At 39.8% G+C, this 14,846-nt stretch overlaps 1 protein-coding gene across 1 annotated transcript in view; it reads right to left on the reverse strand.

The window, feature by feature from the left end:
* The window catches only part of Hpse2 (heparanase 2 (inactive)), a 763,300-nt gene extending 753,054 nt beyond the window's left edge, over positions 1-10,246 (reverse strand). Inside the window, exons 1-2 of the mRNA XM_005407665.2 lie at positions 9,938-10,246; positions 6,786-6,943 (exon numbers count right to left, since the gene is read on the reverse strand). Of these exons, the coding sequence (XP_005407722.1) occupies positions 6,786-6,943; positions 9,938-10,227 (448 nt within the window). The 5' untranslated portion in view covers positions 10,228-10,246. The remainder of the gene's footprint in view (positions 1-6,785; positions 6,944-9,937) is intronic.
* Between the last annotated feature and the right edge of the window lie 4,600 nt (positions 10,247-14,846).

A 14,846-nucleotide genomic window follows, 5' to 3' on the forward strand; every position in this document is an offset into this window, starting at 1 on the left:
ATGTCCATCGACAGATGAATAAATAAAAATTGTAGTATCAACACATGATGGAGACCAAAAAGCATAAAGTTCATGCCACAAAACATAAACTTGAGTCATTTGTAGGAAAACTGATGTACACTGAGACCATGACACTAACAGAAATAAATCAGACACACAAGTATAAATATTTCATAGTTTTTCTTATATGAGAAACGCAAAATACAAATAAAGAGCAAAATAAACAATAGATAATATGAAATAGGGAGACAGATTTTTTGCAAAATGGAAGAAGATCAAGAGATGGAAGGAGGGGTTCAGAGGGGAGGAGAAGAGGATGAAAAAAGAATTAAAATCTGTTATATACATATACCAACTCCCCATGTAGAATGTAATCATTCTATACTACAAAAATGTACTAATAAAAATTAAAACTTGAAAAAATAAAATAAATTTTATGAACTTAGGGCTGAAAGTGGTAGAGACCAGGAAACAGTAGCTTTTTCCTTATGGAAGTGACTTAATTAATTTAAGTGGATCTGAATAGCCAATAAATAAACTTTTCAAAGATGACCACTTTTCTCTGATTTATTACCTGGTCATTGGAGACACAGAGAAATCATCAAATTTCCTGTACAACACAAATTGTGCTACTTTCTCCAATACTGAATATTATTTCTCCTGCCAAATTCATTTAAATTCTCTCTCCTGACTAATGTTGCCAAAGTGACAAGAGGTCAGTAGTAAAGAATTTGACAGTGATACGCAGGACCTCATTCATCTTCCCTGACCGTGTTTAACAGAGGCCTGGTACTAGATGCCTACTAGATGGCTGACTGAATGGAGGAATGAAGAAATGAATGGATGAATATTAAAAAACACTAGCTTGTTTTTACTATAAAAAGAAAAAGTAAATAAAAACATCAAGCAAATTCTATGATCTTTTACTTTATCTTATAAACTCTGCATTATAAGAATTTGATTAATGATTCAAGTATGCTTCGTAACTCAAGCCTTGTCAAGTATAGTTATTATAACATACTTTAGCTAAAGGACATGAATGGGAGAAGGGGGATGGAGAAGGCAAATGTCACTGAAAGCCCATGTTGAAAATGTGTCCTTCCCTTTTCCAGGGAGAATTTGATTTTATGTCCCAAATTCAAGATGCCCATAGTCTGATCTGGATTTAGCCAATCAACCTTTTCTCCCACACACATATTTTTTTCTTTTTCTTCTCCTGTTTGAAGTGCATATGTTACAGCTAACAAAAATACATTAGAGTATCTTAAAATCCAAATTATATTTTAGAAATAATTCTAGCAATATGAATTTTCCTTGGAACAATTTCTATATGTAATTTATTTTTATATTTTAATTATAAACATTTATGAATTAACAAAATGTACGAATAGGATCCCATAGAAAAGAACCTGTCATAGTTATAGCGCATGAGTTAAGGATTTTTAATTATGTACTTTCTATGGAGCCAGGGTGGTCTCCTTACTGTCCAGGCATGTATTGAGCTTTGTTCTCCTGCTCTTTCCCTTGAATGAAATGATCTTTTGTCTTGCCTGTACTTCTCCAAAATCTACCCACCTGTCATAAGCCCAACCTAACACCCACCTAAGTCAGACCAGCATATTCATCTCTCATTACACTCTAGCAATCAATTACATTCTACTTAGACTTTCATTCTATGTTGTCTTGCTTTACTATTTACATATAAAGACAGCAGGTGGACATATTCTAAAACAACTACAATAATGATACTTTGAGGCTATTCAGATATCTTATTTTGCTTTAAAGTTTCATCTACTAATATTAACACTGACTAGTGCATTTGGTCTAAAGTAATTATTGTTGTGTTCTAATGGTGATTTGGGACAGTATCTTTTATTTATTTTATATCCTACCATTCTTTGTCCAGCATGAAACTAAACACAGAGTAGGTAATTAATAAATATTTGTTCAATGTAACTGAATTCCAAGAAACATTATGTGAATAAGATGAGATAATTAAAGGTAGGTAAGTTCAAAGCAAATATGTGTTTTGGAAGTTGTGCTGTTTGTATGTCATGTATCTTGATTGATGAAATGGGAATAGAAAGAAAAACTAGCTATTTCAACTTCATGAAAGGGGAAAACTTCCTGGGGAAAGGACAGCAGCAGTAATAGTTATACCATAATTTAGAATGTACAAAGTATACTCACATTCATCTAGAATTTCAGAAGCTCTAAAGAGAAAATTTTTCAGGGAAGATAAAAGATACTTGAAAGGAATAGAAAAGCACTGATACACCAAGAATTGGAAAATGAGGCACTGAAAACTACATAAGGTTAATAATGAAAGGCAAAAGTAAAGGCAGGAAAGAAACAAATAAGTTTTACAAAACTAGTTCTGATGCAAGGCTTTAAACTGAGTGGTAAAGTTAATCCAATGCACAGCCCAAAGCCAAGACAACTTTAACAACCAAAGATAAAAGTACATGATTAAAATAGTTAACATTGTCTTTAAAATAAGTATTAAAAGTACATTTCATGGGAATATGCATTAAAGTCAAAAAATGAATAGAATCTTCAAATATGCCTTCCCTCATTTCTTCATCCCAAGATCTTTCCATAGTGCTCTTACACTACTATGTATCCAAGAATATTTGCTGAGGATCTGCATGTGTCATATGTAGAGCTAGACACTCATGTAATAATTATCTAAGGTCCTTTCCAATGAAGAATTTGCATTCTAGTTGGAAAAATAAAACAAATATATATATATATATATATGAAAAAACTAAATATCAAAACATGGCAGAAAGGGCCTAAAGAAAGAATAAGTAATCTTAGAATGTACTGTTCAGAAAAAGGCTTTGTACAAATAAAGAATATTTGCAATTAATCTTTAAGAATTGAGTGGAGTGGAGTGAGATTGGAACAGAGCCAAGAGAATGACATTCAAAGCAAAAATATACTGGCTAAACAAAGTATAGCAGTGGGATAATAAAGGTACTTTCAGGAGACAGTGGTTAATCAAGGAGAGCTATACTAAAAGATACGTGGAAACTGAGTTTTCAAAAGGTGAGACAAAAATGTGGAAAGCTTCAAAAGTCACATTGAAGAGTATGAAATTTTTACAAGCAATTGAAAAAATTATCAAGGTTTTTCTGCAAAATAACCTGATGAATACATTTCAGATATATTAAGATGGCTTTTGATATGTGTAACAAATACTGTACCTCTTCATTAAAGAGGTGATTATTGTCATATGGAAACATGCAAATAAAACATAACATACATAACAAAGTGGGGAAGACTGGAGGAAAATAAACTCAAGAACAAAAAGATCAGCCCAAGATTTAGTTGTTGGAAACAAGTACAGTATCACATCATATAGAAAAGAAAGTTAGGCAGGGCAAGAGTCATAGGCTATGGAGAACTACCCTATTTCTGCTTCCTCCATTATCACTATGTTTGCATGGAATTCAAACTGCCTAAGCAGAGACTGAAATAAGTAATTTATTAAAGCTGTAGCCAGAGAGGTAACCAAAGTGATATATTAACAATGACTTTACCAAGTTAGAAAAAATGTAACTGCTTTAATGTGCTTGAAAAAGTATCTGCAAAATGGAAGCCACATAACTTCTTAATTGTCTTATTAATTCAAGACAAATTAACAACAATAAATCTCATCAGAGTAGCAATATGAATAAATTAACCAGAAAAGCATTTTTGCCAAGCTCCATTTTATGGTATATAATAAAACTAAAGTTTAATCTGTTCTCTTATCAACATGAGAGAGAGAGAAAGCTTAGATTCTCACCAGCAAGCCTTAAACTGTCCTATATTCTCTTAACTCTCACAAGCAATTTATTAAATCAAACTCTTTCCTTCAGTTTTAGCTAATCATATTCTTTCCTTAATCCCACTTTAAAATATTAAGTATATATGTTATAAATTTTGAGAAGTTGCCTTTAATAAAAATAAGTATCTTTAGCCTTCATATACTACTTTGCAGTAGAGAAAATATTTTACACAAGTTACCTCTTGGAGCACTTACAGAAGCAATGCACAGCAGGGATTATCACTACCCATATGTTATAAAGAACCAGTGAACCCAAAACCACACATTCATAAGTGATAGAGCCATACCCACAGTGTAAGCTTTCTAACTCCAAAGTCCATATTCTTTTCAACGAATTTCATAATATAGCACTAGATATATTTTATTACTCAAATTTATGTTGTTACTCTCTACTATATTCAAGCAAATACAGTTTTAATACAGTGCCTTGGTAACCAAGTGCTTTCTTCAGGGCTATTTACTAAGAAAGCCTAACTATTTTAAGATGCTCATGGTGATAACAGTTATCATTTGATGAAAAGTCACAGGAAAGTATAATGTTTGCAAAACTGTTGAGACTATACCAAAAACATTTTTGTCATGAATTCTGCAATGCAACATGCAGCAACAAAAACAATGTGAGTGATCTGAGGATACTTGAGCCTCAAAGGGCACAGATAGGACATTCCCACTCTCTTTATCTTTGTTAAGTCCCCAAATACTGATATAGCTTAGAGCATCTTATTACCAGGGAGACATAAATCAAAAAGGAGTTCAACTAAGAGCAATAAAACAGATTAGTGTCTGGAAGGGCTACTTTAAAGGAAGTTTTTAAAGAATTAAATGCAGGTAGTTTGAATTAAAAAAAAAAAAACAGTTAAAAGGAAACTTTTCATAATCTAATATCTATACCAAAAACAATAATTGTTTTGTAGGCAGATGTCTAAAAATTAGAGAGAAATCTTTGTAAAGAATTTCAGATTTATAAAGAGAAAATTCATGAGAAATTTTCAGGCAAAAATCTATGGGACAGAGGAACTCTCTCTCCCAGGAGTAGTGAAAACTGCATTCCTAGAGATATTTAATACCAGATTGGTGGGGGGAAAGATTCCATATGGAGTGATCCTGTACTGGCCCCTTAAGTGATGGGAAGACTGAAAATAGCCTCTTAGATACTTTCTAGTCCCCACTTTTTTCTAATGCTAAGAAGTTTTATGGGATACAGTCTTCTGCCAATTTCTTTTCTCCCCATGATGCCCACTTTCTCCTTTTACAAAGGGAAACAAATTGCATATATCATTTTAAGCAGATTTCATTGCTCTCAATGAATCAGTAACATAATCTTAGGTACAAGTTGGGAGAAAAGGGTCAATTTTTAAAGTTCTAAAATTCTTTTTCTGATAGTGATTCCTAGAACTCTGGAAAGTTCTTCCACAAAATAAAGAGGAAGTTGTGTCAATGGATTCAAAGAAAAACTGGCTCATCAGGAAAATCATTCATATTTCCCTTCTCCTATCTGATCATAGAGAAGACAAGTGACCCTGGGAGCTATAATGTCCGGGCTCAAATTACTATCAGAGTTGCTCTTTAGGATTATCTTTTACCTTTCAGTATTTTATGCTGAGTGACAGCAAAATCTACTGGTAACCCACATTTTTATAGCAATGCCTTCTACCTTTGAAAAGATATAGCCTTAAACACCTCCCTTCTTGGGCAAATATTATAAAAGAATAAGTCCTAGTCATGCTTCAAAGTCAAGACAGTCTTTCCTTCTGTCTTTATTTTGGTACTTTTAAAAAATTTTCCCCACCTACTCTTGAAATAGACCCAAATATCTCTCCAAAAGTCCCATTCAGTGAAATCCCAGACAGTAAAAGTAAACTTCCTTGTTTAGCTGACTTATAAAGACAATTTATAACAAAATCTATAGGCTCTGAGAACCTGTCTGTGAGCCCCTTAAAAATAAAACTGCAGCTTTTTTATGAGACAGGACAGCAGAAAAGAGGTAGTCTTTCGATAATAGACAATAATGCCTCTTCTGTTGAATTTTAACTGCATCAGTAGCTGAAGACCACTGATGAAGACCCACCATATTTCTCTGAAAGAATATCCCACTAGCTACAAGGAAAGTTCATAGGTATTAACAACAAATCTAAACAAAATTTTAAATTACCATTTCATTTTTTCCCTAGTAAAAATGAAACTGTTCAACCTAAAATCATTGTCCTCACACTGGAATAGAAATTAAAGCTTTTAAAGCCCTTTCAACATTTAACTCATTTGATTCTGGCAGGAAAAAAAGGCTGACATTTGCAATCCCATTTCTAAACTCAGGGGGGAAATGTAACTCTGAAATTTGACAATCTAAAGGAGAACCCACTACAGAGAGCTTTCAAAACTCTCTAAACAAGGAACCAACCTAAAAGATATTATTCTAGAAAAATCTTAGAGTGAGCTTCAAAAAAGGTTAAATCTCTGTGTGCTTATACCAATATGGTTTAAAAGAAAGAAAAAGATGCACATGTGCCTAGAATTTTAATGAATGAAAATATGAACTTCACCCTTTTATAATCTAAACCTGGGTGAATTTTCCCAAGAAATTCATTACATTTTCTCCCCTCAGAACTACCCTACCAGAAGTTACTTTTTGTTTTTGTTTTGTTTTGTTTAATTCCCAGTTTGGAGACTCTGCAGTCCAGCAAAAGGACGACAACCAGGACGAGGTCAGCCTGGTGAGTGCCCTTTGCTTAATCATGCCACTTTGAGATCCCCTGAATTTTTGGCTTCCATTTTTTCAGAGAAGCTTCAAACAGCCTCTCCTCCAAATCTCTCTCTCTCAGTCTCTCTCTCTCTCTCTCTCTCTTTTACACACACACACACACACACACACACACACACACACACACTGAGCGCTAGCTCACAACCCCGTAACTTCCTCCCACCCTTCAGGAATGGAGACCAAGTTTCTCACCATCCTCATAGTTTTTGAGATAGTAATCCGGGCCCGGACCCCCGCGGCTTTTCCCCGGGTTCCTCAGGTTCTGGAACTGCAGAAAGTCGGTCCTTTTGCCCCCGAAGCGAAGAAAGGCGGGCGAAAGTCCCCGGGCCAAGGTCACCAGACGCTTGGAGCTGCAGGGGTAGAGAAGGAGAGAGGAAAGGATCCCAGAAGGCTAGAGGGCGCGGGGCGCGAAGCTAGGCCCTCTTCATTCTGTGCGGAAGACCTAGCCAGTGCTCCGCAAGGAGCCTGCAGCCAGCGTGGGACCCCCGGCTGTTGCGCGGCGTCTCCCACGCGCCCCGTGTGCGCCCGGCACCCCAGCCCGCTTTGCCTTCAACCTCTCGGTTCCTCCCCGAGCCCTCAGCCCCGCTATGCCTTCTCTGCTCAGCGGCCCGCAGAGACCCCCTCCCAGACACCCCGATGCCCCAGATACTGATGGCTGAAGAGTTTGAGACTGTGTGTGTTCCAAGTGTGCATGTGGGTTTGGGGGACACCATACTGCGAACATGGGATCCAGGCGAGGTTGCCTGGCTTCTGCCACTGCACGGAAAACACTCCCTGCGGAGACGCTCACCTCGCAGACCGCCGGCCTGGGGCTCCTGCCAAACCTCCCCGCCAGCAAGCGGCACCGTAACCTCTGTGGGAAAAGTGAAATCTTGCTTTCTTGCCCTCAGACCAGGCCTGACCACTAAGGTCAAGTAGATTCCGACTTTTTTTAATGCCAAATCGGTTTCCAATTACATTTTAACAACTGCATTATTTCTCAAATCTCGGGGCGGAGAAATTTGGGGGTAACTCCTATCTTTCTGAGGACACCTCTTCCCCACACACAAAGTAAAGGCAGTGTCTCTGTGATCCCTGAAATAATTCAGCCTGATCTCAAGAAAGGTAACCTGTTTCTCCCCATCCCGAACTGAGCTTTTTTTCCCTTCCTACTTGAGGCTTTTGGGAAGCTCTGAGGAAGACAAGTTTGCCGAAATGTAGAACCTGCGCGTCCAGGAAAATTCGAGGAGCACCACAACAATACCATTTACACTTATAAGCTCAAGATTTCCATCAGTAGGTTTTAAAAAGCCAAACGCTACTACTTTGAGAAGGGGCCATGGCGACACTGTTAGTGCTAAGGGGATCTGCTGCTAAGTTCCGAGTCTGTAAATTATTTTTTAACGCTCTGCTTTTTCGGGTTCTGAAAACTCAAATCAAAATGGAGAAGTTAAAGAGCATCATGAAGGAGGTGGATGCAAAAAGAGAAAAACGGAGCCTCCGTTTTAGTTATCGAGTAGAGACGTGGCTACCCTGATAATTCCGGTGGCTAGAAGGAAGGTTTGGCTGAGGACTCCAGGACCAAGTTCAAGGGCGCGCGCAATTAGGGCGTCGCGTGGGACGGCTTCGAAAAGAAGAGACGTCTGCGCGAGTGGGACCCCAGGGAAACCCGGCATTTCCAACAGCCTTCCTTCCAGAAGCCCGCAGAACCAATACAGATGCACCCAACCATGGATTCTTCCCTGAAAAGCTGCCTTCCAGAATTTTTTTTCTTTTTCCAGCACGCAAGTATTTAGCGAGAACAGGCTGGGGGGGGAGGGGGCGGGCGGGTGGAAGAGTCCGTGCAGCTGGAAGAGTGAAAGGCAAGTGGGGCTTACGAAAAACCCTGGTCGTTTTTTGTACCCACTCTCAGACGAGCTCGAAGACGCGCTCCGCTGCACTGAAGAGCTTTCTGGGAGGAAGCCTGGCGGTGCAAAGATTTTCCCGCCCCCCTAGCAGTTGTACCCGCAGGAATTGAAATAGCCCCCCGAGGCAGTGGCGACAGCCACCCAGTCCTCGGGGTACCAGCCCTACCACCACCACGTAGAAGGAGCGCCCCCAGCTACCTGCCGCGACTGCCGACCAAGCCCAGGCCAGGAGGAGACGTGGAGAGCTGAGGGGCGGGCGCATCCGGAGAAGCAAAACTCGAATTTCCTAGAGTTTAAAATAGGAAAGACGCACAGAGGACGCGGCCTCAAAGCAGAGGAGTAGGATGGAGAGCGCTCAGAGCTCTTTGGGGGAGCCCACTGCTGAGACTCCAAGTTGGAAGGAACTTTTAAAGACTCAACACTTAGATTCGATATTGCAGACGATTTATTTATTTCTCTTTTTACACTGCAACTCTCCCAGACGAGAAGGGAACACGGTTGACTAACTGCGGAACAACCCGGGGCGAGGGTGAGCACAGTTTGATTCCAAGGGGATCACAACCTCGGGCTTGCTAATCCACCGGTGCTGGGTTCAAAGCACAGAAATTTACCCCCTCCCCCAGTATTTCTAGGACCATTACCGCTCCCCTTTGTATGCTGGGACCCCGGCAAGGATTTTTTTTCTTTAAAGAAAAACTAAAGGATGCAGTTACTACAGGAGATTTAAATTGGAAGAACTGGAGGGCGGGGAAGGGGGGAGGATATTCTGTCTATAAAAAGCGCCTAACAAAGTCCTGAAGTGTGGAGATGACAGCGGAGGACATAAAATAAAACTTTAAAACTCCAACCCGACTTGCCTACTGCTCAAGCTTCTCTATAAGTTCATTTTCTGTCAGGGAGTGGGAGATAGCTGACAAAAATCACCTTTCCGTGAAAAATTTTACTTTGTGCAATCCCCGTTTGAACTCTGTCTCTGTCTCCGTGTCTGTCTGTCTGTCTCCCTCTGTTCTTACACACACACACACACACACACACACACACACACACACACACACATTCCTCTTGGGTCTTTGTTGCTCCAGACCTTTTCTTCACTTTTGTAACTGCGCTGAACCTCTTGTTTCTTTTTCAGAAGAAGGGGAGGCTAATTGTGAATATATGTAAGCACAACATTTTTTCAGTCATAACTGATAAGTTTCTGAAATGCCTTCTGCATTGCAAACATGTGCATCTTAATAGAAAACATTGCTTTTCTCAATCACTAGTTACAGCCTCACAGCAAATATTCCAGGAGAAGGAAAACCTTTTTTTTTTTTTTTTTTTTCCTCATTGAGAGAGCGATTTGCTTGGCTTATTTTCTTCTTTTTCTTCTTCCCCCTTCAGAATGGGGATAGGAAGAGAATGGGAGTGGAGATTACTTTAAAAGTTAAAAATGATCCATCGAAGCCCCTGCCTTACCTTAAGAAATCGAGCCAGCCATCATGAATGATGGAGGGATCCAGCTGCAGAGAGAGGAAGTTCTCATTGACTGTCCTGACTGGGTTCTTGGTGCTCACATCAAGTAGAATCAGGGTCTTTTCCTTCAAACCTGCAGCTCTGTCTACAGGCAAGGGTCGCCTGTCTCCAGCTTGGGAGGAAAGGGAGAGTTGGAGCAACAGAGACAAGAAGAGAGCCCCCCGGGCTAGGCACGCTGAGGGGCGGGAGTTGCTGGAGGACATGGCTTCAGGGAAGGCACAGAGCACCCTCATTAAATCCTTCTGATTTAAACCTCTCTCCCTACTGGGTCTCGCTGTTGACTAATTGTCCTTATCTAAAGTGTGTGTCTGTCTGCCTCCCCCCTCCCTCTCCTCCCTCCCCCCCATTCTCTTGCGCTCGCTCTCTTGCTCTCGCGCTCGCCCTCTCTCTCTCTCTCTCTCCCTCTTTTTTCAGTGTTTTGGTGCTGGTGGAGCGAACTCACGCCCCTAGCCAGCCTTCTCAGCAACTCGTGCCAAGAGTGCTCGTTCACCAGCACCGCCCCTTTAAGAGATTTCAACTGCAGACATTTTTTAACTTTTTAAAGGTAAGGGGTGGGGGGAGGCGGGAAGTAGAAGGGGTGGTGTTGTACCCTCCTGATTTAACCCTCTAGGGCCAGGAAGCAGACAGTGGGATCAACACAGTACTGTGGTAACATCTTGAGTAGGGGCAGCACATACCTCCCTGGCAGGCTCTAAGAGGGGTTGTTTAAACTCCTGCTCTGACACGGTGTTAAACTTCACAGGAACCCTGGGTCTGTTTGTCGGGATAGCTCAAGCATATAAGCCCACTCTGTCTCACTCCGGGTCCTTCTTTTAGATGTGAAGTAGCAAAAGCAGGAGTTATTACATCGCAAAGGGTCTTGGGGCCAGGGGCAACTGTGATTCTTGCCAAAGCAGAGGGAGATTCTGTGACCAAGAGCTAGGACTTCTGTGAGGTGCTGAACAGCCACACCGAAGCATCCTCTGGTTTCAACAGGGCCTAAAGTGGCCAGAAATAAAACACAGAAAGACCAAGTCAAAGGGCTTCTCCACTTCTCCACCCCAAGCAAAAAGAACCAGTCTACAGATGGTTCTGTTGGCTCTTCTTGCAGCAAAGGAGTTAGGGTCTTGGGGTCTTCAATGTATGCTGGATTTGGCTGTCAAAGCAACATGGACTAGGCTTAATCGGGGCAGCTTTGCAAACATTTGAGCTACTCCTCCTCCTCTCTATACCACTGTACAAGCTGAGCTGTCCCTCCTGAGGATCAGCGCTTGGGCATAACCCTTCTGTAAGGAAATACATGTCTATGGTTCCAGAAAAGAACAAAAATACCATATAGAGGCTTGAAATTTGACCTCTAGTTAAAGCCAGTCTGCCCGGACCTAGCAAGAGATGCCAAAGATGCAAGAGGTGCAAGGTGCACCACTCACCCAGTCACAAAGCTCCCAATCACAAGTGGAAGGTTGTGCTCTGGGTAACCTTCCTGCAATGTGGAAAAGAGACCAGGCAGAGTTTGCTTCAGTTTGTGGGGCCCCACTTTCAGCTCCTTTCTGAAACAAAATAGGCCTGCTACTTGGCAGATGAAGGGAACTACTTTATGCAGCGTAGGTACACAGGAGTATTCCAGGGCCTCCTTCACATCAGACAGAGAGAACTTAAATGCAGAAGGTAGGTTCTCCCCAGGGATGAATGTGCAAGGAGTAATCTCAGAGCCCAGCAAACAGTAATAGTGCATTGGTCCCTTTTCCTCAGATAGATAGGATTAACAAATCTGAAAATAGCTGAAATAGATAACCTTAAACTGATGTTCCCTGAGGAACTGGTGTTCCCAGAGGAGCCTCTGCCAACGTAAGGCACCAAGAAATCCAGAAGCAGTGTTTGATTGAATCGGGAAGTGCTATAAGGACCTACTAGAATACGACTACATAAAATGAGAATAAAGGAAAAAGAAATCCAAGTTCTATCCCTCAGAGATGGTTTTAAAAATTAAGCTGTAAATGTTCTAAATATTGGCTCCAGCCCTAACACCTGCTTCCATCAGTTCCTTAAACTTTCCAACATACCTAGATCCTTTAAAAGACGTAAATGTGGCCAGGCATAGAGGTGCATGCCAGTAATCCCAGCACTAAGGAGGCTGAAGCATGAAGACTGCAAGTTGGAGACCAACCTGGGCTACAAAATGAGTTCAAGGCCAGTCTGAACTGCATAGTGAAATTCTGTCTCAAAAAGACCTAAAAAATATGTACACATATCTTTTGGTGTATGATACGGTATGAGCTCAAGTAGAAACTAACATAATTTATATATACACACTAAGGACCTCTTAGAGATGGTGGAAATCTGGTGAACAAAGACTGTTATCTTTGTAGCTCCAGATTTTTACTAGGCACTTGATAAATACCTGTGAAATATATTAATAATATATTAAATCTAACTCACCACACTGAAATCATATACTGCTGTCAAGAAGAGTACAAAAAATTAAACACTTTTGTTTGTCACAGTGTATTGTGTTTTGGATCTCTGTTCAGTAATTTCTTTTCCCAGTTATTAACATTTTCCTGGCCATCCCCCTTAGGAAATATTTATTTTGCAAAGCCATTGGTTTATTTGCTATATTCAAAATCACATATTTTTAAATGAGCCAGATTTTCCAAAGGCTAACATATTCCCTGGCTTATAATTGAATGTACTTGTAGAAGCCACATTAATTAGGATTATTTGAATGAAATAAATCACTTACACTAGATGTCTATAGTGAATGTACCTTTCAAAAACACTACTTCTCTGACTAAGAATTAACTTGAATATGATGAGAATCTACCTATGGATTTTCAAAATTTTACTACTCTGTAATTGTAGTACTCTGTAATTTGGCTACTCTGTAATAACTTAGTGACCTACTTAACTTTAACAATGTTTAATATTTATATCAGAATTTGTATGTAATAGTGTATGTGGCTTTCCATTGCTGTGACAAAAACCCTGAACATACCAGTTTAGAGGAGGACAAATTTACTTTGGCTTATCATTTCAGAGATTCTAGTCCATGGTTGGATAGCTCCATTGCTTCCCCCGCTACCCTGCCCCGGTACCAGGAATCGAACTCAGGACCTTGCACTTGCCAGGCAGGCGCTGTGCCACTGAGCTAAATCCCCAGCCCCGGTTCCATTGCTTTTGTGCCTCAGATGATGCAGAACTTGTGACCTAATTCCCCCAACCATGCCCAATTTCTTGTTATCCCATTCAGCTATGAACTCATTAACTGATTAATCCACTGATTAGGTTAGCACCTTCCTGATCCAATCACCTGTTTAGCCCCCACCTCTGAACATCACTGTTTTAGGGATCAAAACCTCAATACATGAGTCTTTGGGAGTCATTTCATATTAAAATCAAAACGTACCAAAAAAAAAAATACTTATTTTCTTAACTGATGAAAAAAACCGACTTTAGGGTGGTCACCAAAATTCTATAGTCATAGCCAGTCTCAGGAAAACAGGAGTCGAACTGCTGATGAATTGATATCTCTTTGGAAAGACTCTGCCTGTGGTCTACTGAATGATCTGTGTAGATTGCTTTGATATCTAGGAGACTGGATTCCAAGGAAATATAAGAAAACTTGAAGATTAGTTAACTCAGTGATTTCTAGACTGGGATTTTAAAAAAATATTAGTTAACAAGAAGAGCAGACATATGTTTGCCAACTTTTTGTTTTGTCTAGTAAGGACCTTAAAGAATCTATCAACTACTTAGCACTATTACTTTCCAAAAGAAAAAAAAATATGTTAACATCCAAAAATAGTTAAAGTGGTATATCAAAATAAAGAGTAGGTGTTTAAGCTGAATAAATTCAGCTTCATGAAAAAAAATCATTATATTCTCATTATGTCTCAGACAAGTGGGACTATATGAGTGACCAGCATGGGTAGTAAGACTGGTAACTGGGATTCCCTTTGTTGGGTACAGTGGAGCTGCAAGCTGTTCATTCTTGTTGAAGGTGGTCATCCTGACTACAGTGAGTTCTTCTGACTTTTTCTATCCTTTTCCTAAATTTTAACCTATCACAAACTCATGGATTCTATATACCACCTTCCTTTCCTTCTATTAAATATTCAGTTATCTCTATGCCCATTTCTCCTTCTGAAAGAATTACACCCTACTAATAGCAAGAAAAAAGTGCCACCATACCTTAAAGGAGAAAGCATGGAAATACAACAGTCAGTCTACTCCCTCATCACTACCTGTGCACTTTTCCATGATTATTTATTGAGATCACAGGGTGCAGGCATGGTGCTCAGAGGTATACAGATGTCATTTCATTAACTTTCTTGAATAGCTCTGAGGAGTAGATTTAATTCCTTACCATACCTAGCGTACAAATGAGAAAACGAAGATTCAAATGTTAAGCAACTTTTTCATGCCACCATATGTAATAAATGGCAGCACTGGCCCGGGGACACCTCACTCCAAAGCCTATGCTTGTTTTCTTAATTATCTCACTCTACTTCTCAATGTAGTATAGAAAAATCCCTTCAACTCAGGGTTGGATGACCTAGGTTTAAGTCTTGCCATTGTCAGCTCTAATCCTATGACCTTGGGTAAATCTTTTTAACTCTTCTACATTCCAGCTGTCTATTCTGCAAAATTAATACAATACCCAAGTGTAGGGTAATAACTGCATAGATTGTATATGAAAAAGTACCTCATAAAATCTAAAATAAAATTATATTACTTGTGTGTTTGTTCTTATTCCATGTCTCCCATACTTATCATAAATATACCACCTTGACTGAAGACTGGGTAAGAATAAAGTTGCGTATAAATGTCTTAGTGATAAACTTGAAAAAAATCAATTCTATCTAATATGATG

This window comes from Chinchilla lanigera, unplaced genomic scaffold, assembly GCF_000276665.1.
Source record: "Chinchilla lanigera isolate Chin_1 unplaced genomic scaffold, ChiLan1.0 scaffold00106, whole genome shotgun sequence".
Classification (NCBI taxonomy): Eukaryota; Metazoa; Chordata; class Mammalia; order Rodentia; family Chinchillidae; genus Chinchilla; species Chinchilla lanigera.